Consider the following 24,382-nt stretch of genomic DNA (forward strand, 5'->3'; position numbering starts at 1 on the left):
ATAGCACCAAACAGAATCCCAGACTGGTTTGGGTTGGAAGGGACATTAAAGTTCATCCAGTTCCAACCCCCTGCCACGGGCAGGGACACCTTCCACTAGAGCAGGGTGCTCCAAGCCCCTGTGTCCAACCTGGCCTTGAACACTGCCAGGGATGGGGCAGCCACAGCTTCTCTGGGCACCCTGTGCCAGCGCCTCAGCACCCTCACAGGGAAGAACTTTTTCTTACATCTGACCTGAACTTCCCCTGCTTCATTTTGAACCCATCACTACAGTCCCTGATGAAGGGGTGGCTCTCCTCTTCTCTGTACCTTGAGTAAATGCTCTGCAAAGGGGAGGGCTTTGGAACTACAGCTCAGCAAGAGATTAAATTCATAATGGGACCACTAACAGCAGAGCCACAGGTGCAAAGGAACTAGAATGAATCAGGTTCTTTGGTCACTACACAGTAAACTTGAAAGAGTAAGGCAAATTCAAATAAACATGTTATCTCGTCCTCTCCAAGCACAGCCAGACCAGGTCAGACAGGGCCTGAAGCCAGTAGTACCCTCAGACAGATAGTACCAGGGTACATTACACTACCAACGTAAATGTTGCAATCTTCGCTTCTGGAATAGACGGCACTAAGTGGTCTTTCAGGACACACAACCCAGTCCTTGTCCACAGTGTTAGGTCTGGCTTGGCACCTTAACTCTATTCATCTTCCTCAGAGTGCTTTCCTCTCCTCTGCAAATAATGCATGACCAGGAGCCTAGCCTCAAAAGAGAACAACAGGGAAGGGACAAAGTCTCTCCTTAAATCCACTGAATGGGCTGGGGAACAATACCCATATCTACCTACTTTAAGAAGCACAGCGTTGCAAACAGATGTCATTTAGAGACTGAGGTTAATCCAGGATTGACGAGTTTGCTGGGATATGCGGACCAGGGTTCTCAGAATGGCTGAGGTTGGAAGGACCTCCCAAAGTCATCTGGTCCAACCCCCCAGCTCAAGCAAGGCTACCTAGAGCCAGTTGCCTAGGACCATGCCCAGACAGCTTTTTAATAGCTCCAAGAATGAAGACTCCACAAGCTCCCATCAGGGCCCATGTACCCGTGCACTTTGCTAAAGTATTCCTCAAAGTAATTTCTTCTACCAAGGGTATGTCTTACTTGCTGAGGATTTGTCTGGTTTGAAGAAAAGGAAGCTGAACGAGGATTTCCATTGCTCTCTGCAGCTTCCTGAGGAGTGGAAGTGGAGAGGGAGGTGCTGATCTCCCTGTTAGCCAGTGATAGGACATATGGGAAGGGTTCAAAGCTATCTCAGGGGAGGTTTAAACTGGGCATTAGGCAGCATTTCTTTACTGAGAGGGTGGCCAAATGCCCCAAGTCACCCTGGAGACCAAGAGAGGTGGTCAATGCCCCAAGGCTGGCAGTGTTTAAGAGGCACTTGGACAATAACATGCTTTAACTTTTGGTCAGCCCTGAACTGGTCAGGAAGGTGGACCAGATGATTTTTGTAGGTCCCTTCCAACTGGGATATTCTGTTCTGTTGTATTCCAGCATGTGGACTATCACTCCTGGATGAAAGACAGAATATTTCTTAATACAGTTTACGTTTTGTTTTATTCTGTTGTATTTGTTATTCAGTTAGCACTAACAAGTGAATAATGAACCACCTCTGCACACCAGCCAAAAGCATCTGCCCATACCAAAACCTATGGTCATTCAAATTTATTGTGGATTAATCTCTACTGAAAACACTGAATAATCTAATTGAGACAGTATTTACTTGCCATGTGTTTAGGTAATGTGTCAAAACGTAAGTCATACTACCTTAAAGGTATTTAGCATTTGACATTCTGATTTATTTTGTAAAATAACTGATGCGGAGTATGCTTAAACCTACATGAAATACTTTCCTACCTCCAGGCATAATCTGACCAACATCCTGTACAGTTAACACTGACAACTTCTCTTCTGTATCCACTCTTATCACGCCAAAACTCAGACAATTCATAGATAACACTGCTTTTCCTGGAGGAGGCCCACCCAGTTCTGGAGGTCTGCAAAGCAGAAAGTCAAATCAGATATGAAGCAACAGACTGATGGCAATATGGTCATCACAAACATTGTGTGGAGGTTAAGAGAAGTAATAGGTTCTCATTTTAAACAAATAAGTGTTCAAGATAGATTGGCAATATATTTTAATTAGATGAAAAAAGACCTAGAACAAACACCATGTAGCTTCCTCTCACTCTAAAATGTTACAGAGAGGATTTAGTTCTACTATGCGCAAAGAAGTGCCAAGAATAAGCATTCAAAGGATAAATGTTCTAAACCCCATGGAAAATGAGGAAGTGTTTGGAGGACTCGGCACTTCTTACACTGAGCAGAATTGATCGAACACCAACACCTCTATTCTGTGTAACTGTTCAACTTTCAGGATGTAGCAGAGCAAAAGATTCCAGATGCTAACGCAAAAACCAGTTCTTGAAGTGCATTTGTTAATACTTGGGAAATGTCACTTCTCCCACCAGAGAAAGAACTCTCCAAAATCTCAAAGTTTTCTTGAAATTGATTCTCCAAAAAAGTACATTTTGATCAAACCCACTTTCAGTAAATCCCAGTACATTCCATCCACACAGCTGCTAATAATTAGAGTATTGCCTTTTTTCAGAGCATCTCTTGCTATCTCCAGAATTCCAGTGGTATTTTTCAGACCACTTATAAGTATTTCCTTCTTTCTCTAGCCCTCTGTTTAAAAGCCATTGTATATAAGCAATTACTTGAAGATTCAGCATCTTCTTCCTACCAGTAAATAACAGCCTGGTTTTTGGGGGCATTTTGTAAAGGTCCTCCAGCAACAACAATAAACTTTCTTAAGCTGTTAAAAACCCCAACCTTACGACTGACTACCTTTAGAAAATCTTAGACTTTTTAAAGAAAACTAACAAAAATCCGCCATCCTTCAATGAAGGAGATACCTGCGAGCCTCAAACTTCTCTCTGAGTCTTCGGGCATCGTTATGTGGGTGATGGTCTTTACCGACTCTCCTTTTAAAACCAGATATATTTCAATAGTCAAGAAATGCTTAAGTTCCCTTCTCAGAAAAGAGAATTACCTGCGAATAGCAACAGTCAGTGCCTCTGACGAACTAGCACAGGGACAGATAACTTCTGGTCTCAAACCTCGGGACTGAAATACATTCAGGAATGCATCACATGAAGATATTGACCCTAAAAAGAACAATCACACAGTTGGAAACGTTTTGCAAGGCCCGGAAAGGGTGAGCTGCAGGACTTCAAAGCTTATGCTCAGCCAAACAAATATGGTTGCATCCATGCACAAAACCAACATACTTGTCTAAAAGACATTCCAGCCTATTATTAGATGTTAGATTTGGAGGAGAACCACCCAGTGGTTAACAACTAATTCACTGCATGACATTCAAAACTGCCTCCTCTCTTTCTCTGGCAGCACTCTGGGACACTTAACATCATGGGAAGTCCTTCAGTGATCAGAACATTTTGTCACTAACAGCAGCTGTATCTGTTGGCTTCCTATATAGCTCCTCTAGAAGCAATGAGTGTTTCTTATAGATGTCACAGAGCCAAAGCATTTAGAAGTTAACACTTCTGACGTATCTTCAGTTCAGAACTTTACTTGGCCGTTAGGACTCAGCCCAAAATGCGAGAAGACATGGCATCATCTACAGCTTTGTATTTTACAGCTGTGGAATTGCAGCACATAACGCAAAGCAGCAAACTTCACTGATTATTCTACATCCTAGGTGTGATTTCAGGTCAATTTATCTAAGAGCACAGCACTAATGAAAAGATGAAGTTAAAAAAACCTAATTTACACAGCTGAATATAGCTAAGAAGTGAAAACAACAAGGAAAAAGCAGTGGTATCATTAGCATATATACAGCATTTTACTATAGACTGAACTGCCTAACTTTAAGCATAAGCTCTGAAACAGTGCTTACAACAAATAACATCTTAGTTTCAGGATTTGTAGACCTCTCATTATGCAACTGCAAGGAATCTGAAACACTTGGTTTTCTGGTGTATGAGAACAGCAAAACCAAGCAACTAAGGTATATTCTTACCACCTCCTGGCTCTAGTTACTGTAAACCACCACCATATGAGTGACAGAGAAAGGCATGAGCCTACCACATACTCTAGTTAATAGTTGTCTTGGTTTTGAGTTAAGGCTGTGACCGCTTCCATTTTTCTGTCCTTGCACATGACTGAGACAAGCCCTAGGGGCATGTACAGAATCAGACACGCTGCAACTCAAAGATTTTGTCTACATGGAATATGTAAGCAACTACTGCTGAAAATGGCATTATGATTTACTTGAAAATTTAAAAGCTTCTTTCAAAATCATGTTGCCAACTATTCTTTATGGAAAGAATTATCCTTCAGAATATTTTCTATGGAAGTTCTGTTCCGGTGTCCTTTGCAAAGAAACACTGCTGCTGAAGATGAACTATAGCCAGTGCTGCCGAGCTCCTAGAATGCAGACGCAGAGCTGTGTGATTTAGTGTGCTTTAGCTCACCTTGAACTGAAAAAGCACCCATACTCACATGGATTAGCTCCATCTGCCACTAGTAACATTCGCAAAGAGCTCAGACTGACATCTCGCTGATCCCTCTGAGCCAAAAGTGACCAGTGCATATCACGAGATTTGACTACTGCTACACGGGCTGAAAGTAAAAACACAATTATGGTGCATGTGCCAAACAGAATAAACAGCAGATAGGTACTTTTGTGTATATAAATTTATGAAACAGATTCCAAACCTAGAGAACAAACACAAATGCCAAATATTTAACCGCTATGACACATGTACACTCAATGCCTCCAGATGGACTTGATTATAGAGAATTTAAATGTTTACTACAAATTTCAATACTGAGGTGAGAAAAATAGGTTCTTTAAAGGTCTTTTAGAGGAAGCCATTGACATCACTCAGCAATGAATCTCTCAGTCCCTATATTACTGAAATGGAGTACCCTAAAGCTGTGGCAAATAAAATCAGCTAGATAAAGCAGCATTGGCCTCAGCTAGAGCAGCTATTTTATACAAACAATTATTTTCATTTCCTTAAATCATCCATAAAGAGATGGGTTAAGTAAAACACTTTAGGGTTACCTTTGTACGAGCAGACTTTCTGTATCCAGGAAAGTGGATTAACCTTCATTAATGCGTAGGGAATACTGATGACATGCATCCTGTTCATAACACTCTGTGAGAAAAGTATTAACAAATTAGACCTTCAAGTGGCTCAAAGAATACACAGCATGTACTTAAAAAACAAACTACCACAGCTACAGGGTAACTCCTACATTTAGCTGTGAGAACTATGTGTAAAAACATCAGCTGTGACTGTGCAGCCTGTTACTGAAACATATAAATACTGAAATGCAAGTAGTTTGAGAAAGTTCATTCCTTCATTCCCATACCAATACTTTACCCCTGAAAGAAGCAACTTGCTGCCAGTTTTTTTCATTCATTCCAGTACTCACTGTTAATACTCCATGCCAAAGGCCAGCTTCTCTTTTGAAATCCAAGACATTTGTTAGTGTTTCAGCTGAAAGCAATAGAAAAAATATAAAGTCTTTAGAAGCATATTTATGAGGCTATTCAAGCACTCAAAATATTTGCTAAGGCAACTACGAAACTTCCAAAACTACTAATAAATCAAAGCTATGCTCCCCTTCCTTCTTGTCTATAACAGGCTGCTTAAGCTGGAAGTGTCTGACTTTACTTCCAACAACCATCTTGAAATTACAGTTACAGACCACAAGTTTATGAACACTGAAAAATCCAAACCTTGAATAAAATTGATAAGGATCTTAGGTTAAAACCATTTAACACACACTGATTATCATCTCACAAGTGGCTTCATATCACACCAGTTATGAATGAGGAAGTTTGTCTTTCCCTTTGCGGCTAAAGCTACTACTGCTTATCTAAAGTTCTTTTAAGACAATAAATATGATTTTGCAACAAAAATGGTCTGACTATTCAAAGCTGTGAGTAGCATTTTGAAGTTGTACCTATCTAACTTACCTTCCGAATAACCACATGCCTGAGTCAATGCATGACAGTGTGCCAGCATGGAAGCATGAGATACAGTAATGCCCACTGTGCTGCCCTCTTTACTTGTTTTGTACTGAGAAGAGAGTTTACAAAAGCATTAGATTAACAACAAAATCTACAAGATTTACAGCAATGAACTGAAAGGATATTTTACTATAAAACTGAAGTGAGCTTTTTAACAAAATCAAAAAGCTAGCATAAGACATTTATGTTTGGAGAATACACCAATACCATATGAAATCTCACTGTTTGTCTATCTCAACTGAACATATTGTGCCAGGGATCCAAAAATGCCAATTATCCCAAATCTTCAAGCTGGTTCAACACAACTACTCAAATGGCAGTCTGCCTGGCAACCCTGAGGGAAACATCCTTGCTCCACAGTTAAAAACATTATAGCAATCTCTTTTACTGCATCAAGAAATTAAAGGAAGAAAACATGCTGAGATATAAACTACAACAGAGTAATTGTAAATTAGGTATATTATACTGGATCACCTCAATATAAGCAATCTCAGCACTGGCATCCCGTACTTGTGGATGCCAGTCCTTAGCTGGTTTTGCCAGATGCTTCCCATCGATCACAAACCACATGAGACGAGGCCAGCCTTCAAAGAAAAAGAGAAGTTACTGTCCTTACTGTCCCAAAAATCAGATTTCCCCCCTTCCAGCATTCAAGGATAACAACAGGAGGCAAGCAAAAGCTGCAGCATCCCCCCCCCGACAGGAAGAAGCAGCACTAAGTAATAATGACATGACAGTCAAGGCAGTTCTTTGTATGTATGCCTCAGAAATTGTTGTTTAATAGCAACAATGGATATATCTGCTCTTTATCCTATAAAGAAATATGAGTAGCTTAAAAACATACCTTTGAATGTCACCACCTCACCAGTCTGAGCTTTAGGAAGGCCTTTTTGACAGGCATCAGTGGTTAAAGCTAGTGTTACTCCACAACTGCCCAAAAGAAATCCAATTTGCTGGCTGCCAGCATCCTACAAAGAAACCACATTATAGCAAACTTACAAATAATGAAGCTTTTGTACAGTTTAATGTAACTTTTCCATGTTTAGAAAGCATTGAGCCAATCTGTAATGCAGGAAAGAACTTCAAACCCATAAGACTTTTCATGGAAGACAAAAGCATGAAGTCTATGCTCAAAAGGCTTAGTTTTGCTTAGTGCCAACTAAGTTAGATTTGGCAATAGATCTGGCAAGCAATAGTAGCAAAATAGTGTCAAAAGCAGCGATTGTGCATCCCTCTCCAATCCAACAGGGATTTTACTTAAGTGTGGTAAAACAGAGCTAGTTTGATGCTGTTTCTGAGTCTTGAAGCACTGAAGAGCAGAGCTGGAACCTTTTCAACTCTCAAAATGTGGGTGGGATTATACTGGTATTTCCAGTAACTGAGGCATCTCTGCCTGTCTGTGCTCCCACTACTCAGCATGAGAGCTGAAAAGAGCTTTTCTATGTTACATGTTGAGAAATAAGTTTCGTGCCTTTGCAAAAATATTGAATTGAAACAATTGCTACAGTTACATATCCTAAAGTAGTTGATTACTAGCTTTGTACGATTCCCCCCCGCAACTAAATACTAAACACTTTCCAAGCATGTAATGTGCATTGAGCAGCTCATCTGATGCACCATACTGCTTTCAAAGTGCAGGCTCTGAGGGGTACCACATAAAGACTACGGGATTTAGCTACCTCCCCTACTTTCTTTACTTACAAAACCATAAAAATGTAGAATGTATTTGCCTACCTTTCTTGTTAGTGGAACTTCTATTGGGACAGGAATAAGTTCTGCGAGGAGACATCCATAAAATGCCACCATAAACATAACTGGATCACTATTAGGAAACACGAGAGCTACCTACAAAAATACATCAGAATAAGAAGAAATGGGTTTTGTTGCCGTTTGGGGGGAGGGAACAGCTTTGTCATTTGTGGGTAGAAAAAAGAATATTTGCAACAATGTTCAGGTTCATATTTAAACTAGGAACAGAAACAGCAAATGGTGTGATAATACACTATTACAGCTCCCAGTATTACAAGGTTTTCTTTGGTTCCCCACTGTCTGTTTTCCCCAGAGACCATTTCAAACAGAAGCCTACCCGGTCCCCAGGCTTCAGCAATGGTTCATTCTTAGTGGTTAGCCTGTTTAGCAGGGTATATGCCAACTTCAAGCTTCTACTCCACAGCTTGCCTAAGGAAAAAAAGACATTCCAGAAATTAAACCCCATGAGCCTAAAACGTTAACATTTAATTAGCAAATCTCAGTGCTTTACATATGCACTAGGCAACAGGTTGAATTAGAACAGGGTCAACAGGCACATGAACAAGTAATTAGGCAAAAGTGAACATTTGTGTCGTGAAAGCAATCCCACCTCACAAACCTACCGAGTTCTTCTAATGTTTAGTGCATGTGAGCGCACACACACACACACACAAGGCTGATACAACCTAACTGCATTTCTAAAAGACACTTCATAAGACTCCTTCTTAAAAACTCAGGGAAAGCAAAGTACTTGGGATAAAAAAGTAATACTAAATTGTATAAAATACTAACTGAAATTTAAGAAACAAAGGGTAGGAATAAATGCCATGTTACTGGGCTCTGTGAAATGCCAGTTCAGTGCTCGGTTGTGATCTAGAGAGACCTCAATAGTACAGAACAAAGCATTATTCCAAGCTATTAATACAAAGGCAACACTCTAACTGCTTATTTGACACAGTATAAAAATCAACTTTTAATTTGTAGCCTCCAAACCCAGCAGAGCTTTGCTAAGAAAACCAAACCATCCTGTTTATAAAAAATGGAGCAATAGCAACCCCCTTCTACATAAATGGTAAATCAAAGCAAGAACCCCCCAACACAAAGAAGCATGCCATGGCAAAGAGCATGCATCTGGAACTCAGCTCTCTAATAGAGGGTTTTTATCACAGACTGACAGCCACATTCAATCCTTTCAGACCATGTAGCAAGCATCAGTTAACTTGTGCTTGTCAGTCTCAAACTTCTTCAATTCTACTTTTCTTTTGCCCCTGTTTAATTTCCAGTTCTATAAAAAAGGCTTCCACAGGACTCAGATACATCAGATGGGCAGTTCTCTACAGAACTGGCCATTCAGCGCAGTTGGCAGAGTCCAAATACAATTTAGAGCTTGGCTTCTTTACAGTTTGGCTTTTCCTTTCTTTTATTTTTAAATGTAAAACTAAACACAATGTTCTAAGGAATTCTCACAGCACCACTGCAAAGTAATAGAACTAATGCAGCTGCTCAGTTCCTGTAAGCAGACTTCAGCTGTAAGAATGCAAACAAGAAACTTGGATTCTAACACAGCATGGAAAGAAATGCTGCAGTTAGGGACAAAACGATCTTACAAATAATGCAATTACTACAATACTTCTAGTTCATTGATTCAGGCAAGTTTTACCTCCCACAATAACATGCCTAACATGCTCCTGAGTGCAAGTCTCCTCTGTGAGAATAGCATTCAGCATGCAAAACCATGCTGAAATTTTATGTCTACTCTGGGACTCTGAAGAGTGTATTATTAGTCATCTGTTTTGTCCCTCCTAGGCTATTTTCAGTGTTCTTTAAAGAAAATAAACCCCAATTGTCTGAAATTTATAAACAGCCATTTGTAAAGAATCAATACCATAAACAATTTCCCTTCGTTAACTTCCTTTACAATCTCCTTCACATACAATGGATTAGTAATTTACATTCAAATCTCAAAGCACATCATGAGCACGGCCAGTCCCTCCTAAAGTAAAGCAAACTGTTCATTCCACAAGGAATGCCTCATTCTTCCTTACTGTTATCACCAATACCTACCATAGGTAAGGGTGTAAATAGCTTTCCCAGTTGTATCCAGTGCTGTCAGACAAGGGGCTTTTGGCTGGGTGGTTCCCCAGCGCTGCAGGGCAGCCAGCAGAGAAGGTGGCCAGTTGGTTACTATGCCTAAGGGTTCACCTTTAAGTACATTCATTTGATTTCCTTCAGGCTTTGGTTGATTTGGGTCAGGCTGTTGCACTAAAAGCAGAGCACAGGAAAAGGGCAAATGTCAATCCTTACGAAAGCACAGAATGGTTTGGGTTGCAAGAGACCTTAAAACTTATCCAATTCCAACCCCTGCCATGGGCAGGGACACCTTCTACTAGAAGGGGCTGCTCCAAGCCATGTCCATCCCAGCCTGGAATATGCAAGCTGCACCTAAAAGATGATTCTTTGAACCGTTCCTACTTTCCTCTTCCTCACAGCTATCATTGCTTCTCCTCTGCTATATGATGATGCTATGCTAATCATCTGTTGGCTTCACAAAAAGTAATTACCATCACTTTAGCGTTCTGATTCAATATTATTCAAAGGATCTAGACACAGAATTTGAATCCCTAGTTTACTCTTCTCTGCTCTGCAAAGATGTATTTTCTGTTGTTTGTTCTGCACATGTATTTAAATGACAGCCTACACTAAGTCAAGAGGCATTATCAGAGAGAATGGCTTCAGTGACAACTGGATCTTGATTTTTGCTGTGCCAAATTCGAAATAGGCAATGAAGAATGACACTAAGCCTTTATAATAATATGGTTTTTAAACATATCAAAAAAGCCTGATGAAATGCTCTGGATATGGATTATCTACAACTAAAACTGTACCTCTCAAAGCATGTTTTGTTTGATTTCTGTATCATCTCTCTCAGCTGTGGAACACTGCAGGGTTTGTAAGCCATTTGCTCTCTGAGCAGCCTGCTGTTAAAATCTTGCTCCAAGCTGCTCAAGTAGCTGAAGTATCTTGATCTTAGCAAAATAAAGTCATAGCTGGATTTAGCTAAGACTCAGTCTATGCAACAACTACAATTAACAGTTCAAAGTGATGCTCTTTGTTCTCCACAGTGACATACGTGGACTTCAATGACAGTTTGCCTGAAAAACGCTCAGTGAAAGACCAGAACCACGATAACTTCATATCTTGGAGTATCAAACAAATTGATACTAGAGAACCTAGCAATGACCGCTCAAGAATGTCACATTGAGAGATGCTTTTCTTTCTGTTTAGACACATGCATACAGAGAAGAAAACAGTGGGTTTTAGCTAATACCTGCAGAGCGTGTACAAGGACTATCCTTTCACGTAGAGCACAGGCAAGACATATGCACAATGCACACAATGCATTTAATTCCTCTGAACATCTAAAATAAGGAAAGTTTCTGGATTTCAAGAAGAGGATATTGACATGCATGCAAACAGTATTATCATAATAAATTCCATGTACTAGCAAAGTAAATTTTTTCATCTGTAATTGGGCACTGACCAGCTACAAAGCAGCTTCTCAGAGCAGGATGGTGCTTGCAGACACCAGCTGAATGCAAGTGGCCAGGGAGGCTGTGGAATCTCCACATCTGAGATGCTCAGAACTTGACTGGACATGGCCCTGAGCAGCCTGATCTAGTCAAACCTGCTTTGGGCAAGAGGTCTGTCATAGGCTTCCAGAGGTCCAGAGGTCCACTGCACCACCAGTTATACTCAAGCTATGCCCTGACTTACTCCAAAAAGTACCCTCTATACATTTGCTGATGACTGCAGGGCAGAGTTTAGAATCTCCGAGGCAAAAAATGGCGGCGGGACTATCACCAAGCATGACAATCTCTGGATGCACCAATGAATCCCTTCAAGGATCACAGTCTTTAGTGTTCACCAGCTCATCACACTGGTCCAAATTAGGCTGAATCAGAAGAATTTCCAAAGTGAAAGAGGAGGGGAGACCAAGTACACTGAGGAGAAGGGTTGAGTTGAAGGCTCTCTCTTACTTGTGATAGCATCTGACCTCTCTGTCTCCAATAAAACAACTCTACCATGAACTCTACCACGATTCGTTTTCTACTGGGAAAAGAAAACAGCATTTGCTAAGAAGTACTAGCTCTTCTGTGACCTGCTTACAAAAGGAGTGAAAAATGTATCCGAAAGGAAATTAACCTTCTAGGAGTTCTTCAAAATCATCGACAAAAAACTCTTTCAAAGGTGGGCGCTTTGGTCTTTTCAAGGTATTTAGAAGCTGCTGGATTTTAGAGGACACTCTGCTATTCACTGGAACACCTGCCAAAGAGAAAAGATTTACTACTTACCATATATAAATAAGCATACACTAAAGCACATGCTGCCACATTGCTTACAACTTCACACTAAGCTCAGTCAGCGGTCATTCAAGATGAGCAGCTTCTTTGGGAAAAAAACCCAGCTTTAATCAGTAACAGTTTCAACCATGGAGTTACTTGTTTTAATATAATGCTGCTCCCTAGCTACCTGGATGAAGAATATACCTTCTCACACTCTAATTTAGCTTTTCAAACTGCTGACTCCTTCATGAGAGTCCAGTACAAACCTGAAGAATGTTCTTTTCTTCCAGAATCTAGGTATTTGCTATGTCTTAACATTCATTCAGTTCTGAAAGTATGACAATGCTTGGAAAAAAACAAATGAATCTTGCAGTACTTTACAGGGCTAGCAAGAAACAATCAGAACACAAACCCACACTGCTTTTGTTTGTGTATGTGATACATTTATTTTAAATAGAAATGTGTATGCCTGTTTGTAGTTATTGAAATTTCAAGCTCTGAGGCAATATAAAATTAAAATGTGAGACAAAACGGCTTACATTGCCTTTTACTGTAGAGATATACAGAAGTGGGCACATGGCTCCCACCAGCAGAGCATGGGAAATGCAGTAGTTTCCTCTCCCATGGTAGACTGACAGATACACCATACTACTGCAAAGCTTTGGAGTGGCAGGGACATAGCGCATGATGGGTGTCAAGGCCTGTTATGGATTCACATATTCAGGAAAGGGGACACAGACTGAAAAGCAGGAGGTTTATAATAGAATCACCATCTGCAGTTTCCAAGATGCTGCTGTTGTAGCCTCTGGGAACTCCTCGTACTGATGCAACCTGTGGGCGCTCGTGATGTAAGTGTTCCACCAGACCAGTGGTGACATCCGGAGGTGCAGAGTGATTATCTGTAGAAATGGAAGACAGACATAGGAGCTCATCAGTCTTCTTAAGAATCAATATATCCAAAGTCGCTTCTTGCATCATTCTTGTTGCTTTATGTTTTTAACTGAACTCTGATTTCTCTAATCAAACTGTAACCGAAGTCTCCTAGATACAGAGGAAATCCTGAAAGGAACCATGGTGCCTCTCCATGGTGGAGAGGAGCTGTTCCAACTTTCAAAGGGATCCAAACAAATTCTGACAAAGAGAGTGGTTGCTCACTTCATCACTTCAAGGTGAAAGCAAGGAGAAGCATTATCAGTAAACAGCACAAGTCTACAAAGAATGTCTGTCTCACATCTCTAAGAAGACATACAGGCAGCCAAAGCCTGTCTACAAGACTGGAATGAGTACTCTTAAGTCCCCTAGGAAGAGAAAGAGACAGAAGCGTGAGGTTTAAAGAACAGAACTTCTGCCCAAGGACAATGTGAAGCACTTATCTACATTCTGCAGGCTGTAAGAGGAAGTCTTCTGCTGAGAAACACAGATTAAGATTTTAGGTGGCATGGACAGTGCACTTAGGTCTGAACACATGTTGAGGATGGACACGGAGAGATGAGAGATGCCTCAGAGGAAAGGAAATGATGACTTAAAACCCTGTCACCTGCAGTTCATAACAGCAGTCATAGCTTCCCTTCAGCAGCTTTTCTTACAACCTGTTTTTAAGTCTCACAATACTGTAGGTAGAAGCTTCCTCTTTATGGTGCAGTACAGACACCGTTCACTCTTCACTGGGGCATCTATCAGTGAGAATAGCTGGAATGCCTGTAACACTTAAACCCACCCTTAGTCTAGAGGTCAAAATGATAAACACACGCTGCTCAGAACAGGTAATTTAGCACAGGGTTTCTCGAGGCGTAAGGTGGTCATTTGTGGCAAGACATGGCGCACTTTCCTTTTAATGGTGTGTGCTACAAGCAATAAATGCTTATATTTTTTATTGCACCACAGTTCTGCAGAACTGTGCTTAGGGAATATCATCATTCCAAACTGGTGACCCAGGTTAGGGAATGGTTTTGAATGGAACCACAGGTTAGCAAATGGCAGTACCTAGGAGAAGTGTTCCAACAAGTTAAAAAACAGAACCGGAGGCCTGAAATAATCAGAATCCTGAAGAGCAAAAGCAACTGCTGAAGGACACAGTGCTGGAGGAACTGCTTGAGGTCACGCAGCTCTGCAGTGATACCCCCTGAAGGACCTCAACACAACACAGATCCTGCCAGAAAGAACTCAAAGCACAGGGAGATGGAAGCAGAGCTGTGAAATACACACACCACACCCCTGCCCTCCACCTTTCTGACCCGGCTTTTTGAGGAAGGGATTAGCACTAAGATACCAAGTGCTCATAGCTCTTTTCACAGGTTTCTGGGGCTGACACACAAGCCACCAGTGCAGCTCTTTGCAGTTTCAGAGGGATCACTGAAAGAAGAATTAAATTCATTCCCATATTTTCCAATTTCTGTATTGCAGGGACCTGCCTTTCTGGGTACCAAGGAAGGACAAATTCTTTTCATGTGGGTAAGGTACTTGAAGGACAAAGTATCACTTTGTCTCTCTGACAAATGCCCAGGATAAAACCAGTAAAAGGAAAAGGTGACCACTACGTGTAAGGCTGATCTGTACAACCACTTTAGAGAGCATACAGAAAGCCCATGTATTCAGAGTAAACTGAAACACTCTTGCTGTGTTCTATATACTTTTTGAGTTGCTTTTTGGTTGGTTTTATTCCCTTAGCTTTACTAAAGTCCCAAACCCATGGACTTCACACAGCACAGAAATTAATCAGAGTCAAAGGTACCTGGTTCCCATAGTGCAATAATAGCTCAGGAGTCCACACTTCCCAACTGACAAACCCTGCAGTGATTATATCAATGTCTAAAGCTTCCACTCCTTGAATATACCATCAAGAACTACAATTAGGGATGTACCTGCAGGGTGGCTTCATCACTGAAAGGCCCCAAAATGGCATTCCTATAGAGGGAAGTTGTCACCACTAAACATGAAGGTGACTCAAACTATACACTCAAAGTGAGGTACACATATAACCATCAACAATATAACCATCAAGTGAGAGGACAAGAGAGACTGACACATACTATGAGGCTTGGAGCAAAGGGGAGAAGCCCTGCATGAAGCACAGAAGTTGAAACGCTGAATGGATGCAGGCTTTATCATGCATATTGCTGCTGGGAAAAAGCAAATCTTCCACTCACATGCATGAGGCAGATATTTGAAATACAAAGGCTCTACAATTAGATGCTTGGAGAATAACATAAGGAAGAAGCTATTTGGGAACATCTACGGAAGAGCTGTGTACTTGGGAACAGCTCAAAGACATCACACAAAAAATAAGAATGCGCAAAAAAGACACAAAACCCCCATTAACAGTCATTCCCAACTGGAAACAAGCACAAAAAAACAGCTATATATAGAGGTGCTCATCTACGGCATTCATGGATCTTACAAACATCTCAGAGCCCAGTTTCATGCAAATAAATGTCCCTTACCAGCAAAGGAAATATCAGAGGTCCTTATGAACAACTCTGCTGTCCATAGCTATTTGTTCTTACATACAGCAGAGAACTGACTCTTCCTCCTCATCCTGCCTTGAGAAGGCAAAAATCTATGCAAAGAATAAGTTCAATTTCCCAGAATTTATGCTTGGATAAGAATCCCATTAGCTTCATTAATTATTTGGGTACTTTGTTAATATATGTGCTCGAGAATCCATGAAATGAGTCTGTATCATCTAGAGATACTGTGGCAAAGCAGAGAAAGAGAAGTGGTGAGTAGCCAGAAAAAGAATAGTCTGGACAGACCTGTGACTGGAGGAAAGAGTTAACTGGGTTTAGCCTGAAGTTCCTTTCCATTATTGATCAGAAGACAGAGACAAATGAAAGAGAGAGCAGTGGTCCAAGAAAGAATGGATGGGATAGGAGATAAAATTAGAAGGTAGGCATCAGGAAGAAAGCCTCTAAGGAGGAGTCTCAGGGTGAAGATTCAAATACATTAGAAAAGCTTTTGCCTAGCAAGACCTAGGCTTAGACCTAGAGATTGCTGTATGATAGTTTTGTCTATAGGAAACTAATCAACCAGTGGGATCCACAAGACACTACCTTTTGACATTTCCTCTCAAATAAACTCTTCGAAACTGTTTCTAACTTGCTTCATTCTTACAACTCTGGTAAAACTGCTTACAGAGCCCCAGCAGTTCAGAACACAACTCATAACTCTCCTTCCCCTTAGGGAAAGGAATTGTACTTTCCAGTTTTTCAATAAACACTGGGTCAAATACCATGACAATCCATGTTTCCAGTTACTCTAACAAAAGCTAAGTTGAGAAATACCCCACAGTTGAGATGGTAACCTTGAAAAAAACACCCAGGCACACTGCTGGCCTTATTCATTTGAAGGAAGTATGAAACTAAAAAACAAAAGCCCTCAAACCAATATGTGGATGTTGTACTTGCTTTTAGAGGTGAAAGATAAACAGCTTAAAAATAATGTGTATTCCTGTCCAACTGTCTTAAATACTGTGACCTTGCAATTCCAATACTGTAGTCTAGTCCTTGAGAATGTCATAGAATCATCATCGTAGAATGGTTTGGATTGGAAGGGACCTTAAAACTCACCCAGTTCCAACCCCTGCCATGGGTAGGGACACCTTCCACTAGAGCAGCTGCTCCAAGCCCGTGTCCAACCTGGCCTTGAACACTGCCAGGGATGGGGCAGCCACAGCTTCCGAACCCAACATCCAGACCAGCTAAAAGAACAGGTATATGCAAAATGCATTTGTGCTTTAAATGCTCCTGTCAACTGACATCTCCAAGTATACAGAAGCCTATATACTCAGTTTAAATCTGAAGCGTTTCAATGTGCTTTCTCACCTGACCTAACCTGTTCTCGGTAACAACTGAGACAAAACTGTCTGTGTGGAGTATATAGGCATAGAGCCACAGCTGAACAAACAGTCAGCTAAGTAGAGCACTAAAACTGCCAAAACCTGAAGTGTCCAGGAATAAGATATGTGAGGCCTACTGCATATTACTAGAAGCACAAGAACTTCACGCTGTAACCCATAGGTGAAATACAAACAGAATTCTTCATTTAATTTTTCTACATTACTTCAGGGAGAGAACTTGTTTGAAATACAAAGTTCCTGATTCTCGTCTAGGTCCTTTCCCATCACTTAACATTAGTGCAGACCTGCTGCACACACATAAATCCACTACCGGTCTTCACTACAGCGCATAAAACCATTGTAAGAGTTATTCCCATGGCGGCAGAGACTGCCTTCCACCCTCCTTCCCTCCCAACCCTTCCAAAAGCACAAGACTTTTGGAAGATTTCGGTAAAGTGCTCTGGAATTTATGACAAAGTAATCTCCAGTGTTACAGAGACTGAGACAAAACTCACATTCACATTTTGGCTTACCATCAGCTCTCCATTTTCATTCTAAGTTGCACAATACAGGACTATTCATGACTTCTATTTTACACTTTATTTATTATTGAAGGAAAAACAATAAAATCACATCTGAGCTTGAAATCTCGCCTAGTCAGGAGTTCTGATTTCACAACTTTCCAAATCGTTCTGGATGTTTTTCTAGTCTTCTGGCTGTTTACCAATTCACCTCTGCAATCCACAACCTGATATGGTCCGGGTAAATACATGCAGATTGGAAAGCATGCACCAAAAATAGAATCCCTTTGAAATTCTGCTGTTGAATCCAGTAAAACTGAACCTTAGTTTCTTGATAAATCAAGCATTTTACCAAGAACGTGTGTTCAGATCTCATGAACATGGTTTAAATCAAACACATATATATCATACATACCTGGTCTGTAGATTGTACATTTTAAGGCTATTTACAGATATTTTCTGGTGAAGACTTTTGTGTTTAGCCCTGCTTTGGGATTTTTGAATCTGGTATTATTCCAACAACACTTCTTTACTGACCTAGCTGGGTGTGTGCCATGAGATCTGCAAGCACAGTGGCAGCAGCGGTGACAGTAGCAGTATTGGAAGCAGCAGCAGGTTTCCCTCCTGGATGAGATGAGGTGGAAGATGCAGAGGATGAGGTGGAGGAGCCCTGAATAACCCGGTTAAGCCAGGGCTCTACGTTGGAATGGCTCTGGAACGGAGTGGAGGTGATCCGCCCTTGCCGACGTAAGGAGCCCTCATCTTCTGATGCTGACGATGTGTCTGTGATTAAAATAATGATGACAGGCATGTAACGTGGGAATGACCCAACAGACGGAACATGAAGCTTCTCCATGTTCTTCACGTCACGTTCTCATGTGCTACACATGAGGTGTGTGTCTTAAGCAAATGGTCTATTCACATGCACAAATTTGGCTCAACACCATTCTAGGTTAATGCAACAACTTCCACACAGTATAGCCAGAACACACTTGAAGCAAAGTTTCAGTTACCACCTGTATTTCGAATGACCTAAGGCTCAAAAAAGGCTTCCACCTTAGGTACCCAGTACACTCCCTAGGCATTGTCATTGAGTATTCCATACCTATTTCACTGAAAGAACATTTTTGTTTGGAACAGGTAAATTGGATCTCATCCCACCTGATTAAATTCTATTTGTTTTAATTTTTTGGGGGGGAAATTCTTCACTTTTTTATTCTTTTGACAAATTCTTTAACAAGAAATAACTGAAAAAAGCACCGTGCTAGAAGTTCAATCAAAGAGTCATTGCATTAAGCTAAGAATAAAAGGAATTTATTCTTATAGGAATAAAAGCATGGAATTTAAAAGCATGTGTTTTAACCACATCACCTGATACTAATAAGCACTAGAGAGAAATGCTTAGTAAAGCAGCTTTTGTTCTAGATGTGTATTTGTTGCTGTTAGAAGTCTCATAAAGACCTCCTATTTTTACTACAATATTTACGACTTTCCAGAAGTTTCCCTTTTGGCATTCAATTCTCCACATTTGTTATTCACTCCATAACAAATAAAAAGGTGTTTTTACATAGCAAGAAAATGCATCCCAGTTGGTTCTGAGTGAAAACCAGGCAGTTTTATTACAGAAAAATAAAAATAACCTTGTCCTCCTAAATTGATGTCTGAATTTTAAGAACTTGATCCTTTATAGGTCTCTCCCCCCTCCACTTTCCTCCTGAATAATTGAAAGGAAGCTCCTAAAACAATGCACTAACTGGATAGTTTAGACTGGAGCTGAGGAACAATTCCTTCCCCAGAGGGTGCTCAGGCACTGGAACAGGCTGCCCAGGGCAGGGCTGCAGTCCCCGTCCCTGCAAGTGCTCACACACCGTGGAGACGAGGCCTCAGTGCCATGGGTCAGTGGTGGCCTTGGCAGTGTTGGGGAGAGGTTGGACTGGATGGGCTTAAAGGGCTTTTCCAACCTGGTTGATTCTGTGATTCTGTGATATAGTGATAAAAGTTCACATCAAGTCAGTTCGTGAAGAGCAGTTCTGAGTCATACATAATGGCCAAACCAATTAAGAAGTCATCAAAGGCTGGAAAGGAGCTTCTGAAATAGAGAAGTTTCCATTCCTGTACTCCAGACATGGAAATCCTGGATGACACTGGGGTGGGCTACATCAGAAATCCTGCAACCTTACTGTTGGCATTTAATTTTCAATCATCAACCATATAAAATCTCATATATATTTTGCTGAAGCCACATTAAAATCATCTTCCTCATCTTTGGCAGCAAATTTCAGTTACCAGGTGTTTCATTTTTTGTGCATTTCCAACAGCCGCAGAATAATTGCTCTAAACCCACAACTCCTAAGAAGCCCATTTAACTCAATTTTTCACAAGTAAAATCCCAGATCTCTCCTTACATGACCATCCCATATCAAACATGACAATTTGGCATGAAAACACTCCAACAATTGATCTTTGAGAAGATACAGCTGTGGTGCATCACCATTCCCAAGGCCGTGCCTTGTGTGACAGTTCTGGGCTACTGCCACAGCTGGAGTTTCTGGCTGCTGACTCCATGTGTTCCTGGAGAAGAGCCAAACCTGCCCCTTGTCTTCTAGGCAGAAAGCAAAAATAAACAATTCCAGGAATATGGAACAAGATTAAAAACAGTCAGGTTTTGGGAAAAAATCAAACCAACCAAGCACCACATTTGCAATCTATTATCACTTCAGAGTGAGAAATGAAACTATAGAAAAAACAAGCTTTGCAAAGAATACACACTCTGACAGTATCTCCTTATCCAGACACAAGTTTAATGAACTCTCTCTAACACTTCTAAGCTTTCAGATGTCTTCCATAAGTGGGGTGGGATGGAAAAACCCGCTTGAAATGCAAAATATCAAACGTTTATAAAAATGAAGGATCCTTAAAACAATACAATAGAAAAGTAGAAGGTGACATCCACCAGTAACCAGCTTGCAGCAGTCCCAAGAGTTAATCACTGGGAGCAGAATATTATGTACTTGGCTTGCAGCTCTTCCTTGCTGGGAGCTGACCCAGGAGAGCTGCAGAACCACCACCCTTTGGATGCAGCCTGCATCAACAGTCAAGTCCTGATCATGGGAAATCCATGTGGGAAAGAGAAGAGACTCCATGGGACGAAAACAAAGGGACATTAACAATTTTGGAAGGGTGACTGCTGAAAGCAGTTCCAATCCTGTGGTCAGGAGTTGGTTTTGAATTTAATGTTGTGACTAGAATCTGATGCTTCCTTCCTGGTGACTGATGGTAACAGATTCCAGTTACTAAGAAAGCCTGGTTTTAAATGCATGAACTTCTGCCAATACAAGGATTTTAACGCAGTGGTTTAATGGCTCAAGACAACAAAACTAGATGCTTCAGCACTACTCAGGTTCTTTGCAATTTCAGATCTTTCTTGCTGAGCTAACTTCGCAAATAATGGCAAGCCCATAAAAAGACCATTGTTTCTGTGAACTGCTACAGCTGAACCAAGTCCTTGGAATAGTTTTGAATGGCCTGATCTCCCATGATACAGAATTCATTCAGTGGCCATTCTCTCATAAAGGTATCTCCTAAGAAGTCACCTTCTTTTAGAAACAGCATGACAAGACCCCAGAAACACTTAACTCCTCTTTCAGAATACAATAGAGCGCACTCCATCCTTCAAAAGCCCAGAACAAGTATACTTGTCTTCTCTGCTAACCACTTGGGCAGGCATGCTAAGGAGATGCTCTCCAGCAGCACGAAGACACAAAAACAATCACACAAGCAGGATGGAAGCCATGTAAGCACAAACAGGTATGACATGGACCCCTTGAGCAGCTAGCTGGATTTAAGACACTCAGCCTGCCAAGCGGCTGTTCCTGGGTCCTCATCATCCCAGTGCTGGCACTCAGATGTAGGAGCTCAAGGCTGCAGTCCCACTTCATTTACTGGCTTTAACCTGCCAGAGGGGAGATTGAGGTGAGCTCTTAGGCAGAAGTTCTTCCCTGTGAGGGTGCTGAGGCCCTGGCACAGGGTGCCCAGAGAAGCTGTGGCTGCCCCATCCCTGGCAATGTTCAAGGCCAGGTTGGACACAGGGGCTTGGAGCAGGTGTCCCTGCTCATGGCAGGGGTTGGAACTGGATGAGCTTTAAGGTCCCTTCCAGCACAAACCAGTCTGGGATTCTATGATTTGCTTACGTAGTCTCACTGACTCAGCCAATCTACACACACAGAATGCAGAGTCCATCCCCCAGAAGTATCAGAAATGAAATGTAACAGGACGAGGTGACAGACTTCAGGGTCCCATGCAGAGCATGGCCAGGCAAGTCTACCATTTATAACCTTTCTATCTTCTTACCCAACACTTGGTCCTCCCCAAACCACCCAAATTTACCTCTCTCCCCATCCGTGGTTCCTCACTTAGACATCCCATAACAAGTCTCACACAGTCCCAAAGCACTTCTGCCCTGCAGAATGTGCCCCGTATTCCTCTGCAGCATCCCCGCCTCAGTTCAGAAGGTGATCTAGTGTTGACTAATCTGGATGGGTTTCATGCCTGGAAAGGGGTGTTGAGGCTCTGCAGGGACAGCCCTGGATAGGGTGACCCCTCTCCCAAGTCCTTAAAGTGGATTCCACATTCTGTTATTCCCAGTGCTCTCCTGGGCTTTTGGAGATGGATCTGTGACAGGCTGATGTCTGCCGGGATTAGCTTGGGCAGCGTATTGTTTGTGCTCCCCTACCTGCCGCTCTCTGTGCTCCTGCGAAGGTGTGCAGCCCAGCTTTATCACATAACCTAACATGTCACCACAGCATCTCCATTTGCTTTTAGAGAGTCTCTCAACTTCCGCAAGACTTAGCTTCTCTGGAGCAGCGCACAGAGCCCTGAACTCAGGCAGAGCAGGGACAGCAGGAACTGCACTAACCCTTCTTCCAACACTGAAGGGATTCAAAAGAAAATTATTATTTTGGTTCTCTCAAAAACAAGTGCAAGGAGATTCCTTCTGGTTTTAAATGTTAAGGACGATAGGAAGGACTCGCTGTCCTCTGCTCTCAGCAGGATTCTGGATGCCAGCTCTTTTCTGGGCACCAAATCCTAGGCAGAACAGTGGTGTGTTCTTTTTTTGTCATGCTAAGCCTCATGCCAAGCACATAGTAATTTGTCACACCAAGAGAATGAGAGAAACAGAGTGATGCTACCTAAAATGCACTGATGCTTGTTCTATAAGAGTTTATTTTGGAGGCTGAGAAGGAATACTGCTTTGAAGAGCTATAAACAGAAACCTCGAGGCCTCTCTCCCAGAGCCTTGGTATACAGATGGTCACTGTAAGATCAGTTTCTCCAGGATTTCACTTCATGGAATTCACGACAACTTTCACACACAAAACTAGCATGGATGTGAGAAAACTCGAGTGCATGATAACCACCCTGCTACAACTACTGCCCTCATAGGATTCTAAGTATACAAGTACTAGAAAAATAAGCTGATCTTTAGCACAACACCTTAACATATCAACAGAAATATAATGGTGAAGAATAACCATACATAAGACTACAAAAGCAGCTTATTACTAATGAAATAACCATCGAACCCACAAAAATAATATATAAAAGTGTGTGACTAGCAAAGAAAAGTGAAACTTCCTTTAAATGGGTAGAACAGAAAGATGCAGCAAGAGAGCAGCATCTTTTACACAAGGGGGATAAGAAATAGATTAGATGGGGAAGGGCACTAGAGGTCAGTGTGCTTCTACTCATCAAGAAAGACAAGAGCACATCATTCAAAACATCGGAGCTTAGGGAAATTCCTCCTCTTTCTATACAAGACGCTGCCCTGAAAACACTTGGCGTGCTAGCACATGTCATCTGGAGAAAGATTTTTCCTAATCTCTAGAGAATTCATTGTGAGACAACAGGAAGATTACTTTTTTCCCCTTAAAAAAAAAATGAAGAATTTTGACCTAACCAATCTGATGCTGAATTAGAGCATCTGATTTTTGGGAAGTTTCAAATTCCTCACCGCTGAAACCACCTGATAGGTGTTCTGCAAGTCAATGCAGCAACTTCATGCTCTGGCATTTTCTTCAGCTCCTAAAAAAAGAAGCTTATGCAACATGGAATACGGTATTTACAGCTCTGACATCCTTGCCAAGATGATCTCCTTCCGAGCAAGGTACTACCTCAGAGAGCACACCTACTGCATGAAGGGCAACTGCTCAATCTGGGATTGCTTTCAAGTGTACCTTTAGCAGCTACAGTATCTCTAGACAAGACACTAAAAATCTTGAGGAAAGCCATCAAAGGACAAATCCAACCAACACCTGATGATCAGGAAACGAAGCCATGAATATAGAAGAGGTTTACTGCAACATACTTACAAAGCATTTGCTCTTTATATTTGCTACGTTCACCTGGCAAGATTTACGTAGGTTAACTCAATAGATACCTGGAGGTGTGTACGTTTCTACTGAAGAGTGTACAAGAACAGACCGTCTTTTTGAAGGCATGGGCATCTTCCTCTCTTTGTATTTTGCCAGCGCTGCTTGTACTGCTTCCGTGTGGACATCTACAAGGGAGAGAAAAAGAAAAAGAAGTTAAGAGATTAAGTTTAACCATTATTACTTTCTAAAAACACAGAAAGCATCAATGCTCAAATCCAAAGGCTGAATTGCACATGATACCCTTATGGCTTTAGTCCTGTGTAGCCCAATTGCTTAGCTTGAAGAAAGGATTAGGCTCCCAGATGCAGTGGAGCAGCACTTCTTGGGCAGCAGGAAGGTCCAAAGCTAAGCCACAGTAACACAGTTTCCAATTCTGAAGCTGTGACAACT

At 41.5% G+C, this 24,382-nt stretch overlaps 1 protein-coding gene across 4 annotated transcripts in view; it reads right to left on the minus strand.

Moving 5' to 3' along the window:
* DIP2A (disco interacting protein 2 homolog A) overlaps positions 1 to 24,382 on the minus strand; it is a 97,418-nt gene that overhangs the window by 27,138 nt on the left and 45,898 nt on the right. For 3 of the 4 annotated variants that reach the window (XR_010610617.1, XM_065669775.1, XM_065669777.1), the window contains exons 4-18: positions 23,998 to 24,117; positions 18,099 to 18,344; positions 12,977 to 13,105; positions 12,067 to 12,186; positions 9,928 to 10,125; positions 8,201 to 8,292; positions 7,849 to 7,959; positions 6,959 to 7,082; positions 6,589 to 6,698; positions 6,061 to 6,163; positions 5,514 to 5,578; positions 5,140 to 5,233; positions 4,572 to 4,691; positions 3,100 to 3,214; positions 1,902 to 2,041 (exon numbers count right to left, since the gene is read on the minus strand). Coding sequence is in view for 3 of the 4 variants with exons in the window: in XM_065669775.1 (XP_065525847.1) it covers positions 1,902 to 2,041; positions 3,100 to 3,214; positions 4,572 to 4,691; positions 5,140 to 5,233; positions 5,514 to 5,578; positions 6,061 to 6,163; positions 6,589 to 6,698; positions 6,959 to 7,082; positions 7,849 to 7,959; positions 8,201 to 8,292; positions 9,928 to 10,125; positions 12,067 to 12,186; positions 12,977 to 13,105; positions 18,099 to 18,344; positions 23,998 to 24,117 (1,887 nt within the window). In the remaining variant the exon portion in view is untranslated. The remainder of the gene's footprint in view (positions 1 to 1,901; positions 2,042 to 3,099; positions 3,215 to 4,571; positions 4,692 to 5,139; positions 5,234 to 5,513; positions 5,579 to 6,060; positions 6,164 to 6,588; positions 6,699 to 6,958; positions 7,083 to 7,848; positions 7,960 to 8,200; positions 8,293 to 9,927; positions 10,126 to 12,066; positions 12,187 to 12,976; positions 13,106 to 18,098; positions 18,345 to 23,997; positions 24,118 to 24,382) is intronic. The other variant, XM_065669776.1, reaches the window with a different exon arrangement.

Source organism: Lathamus discolor, chromosome 3 (assembly GCF_037157495.1).
Source record: "Lathamus discolor isolate bLatDis1 chromosome 3, bLatDis1.hap1, whole genome shotgun sequence".
In the NCBI taxonomy this organism is placed as follows: domain Eukaryota; kingdom Metazoa; phylum Chordata; class Aves; order Psittaciformes; family Psittacidae; genus Lathamus; species Lathamus discolor.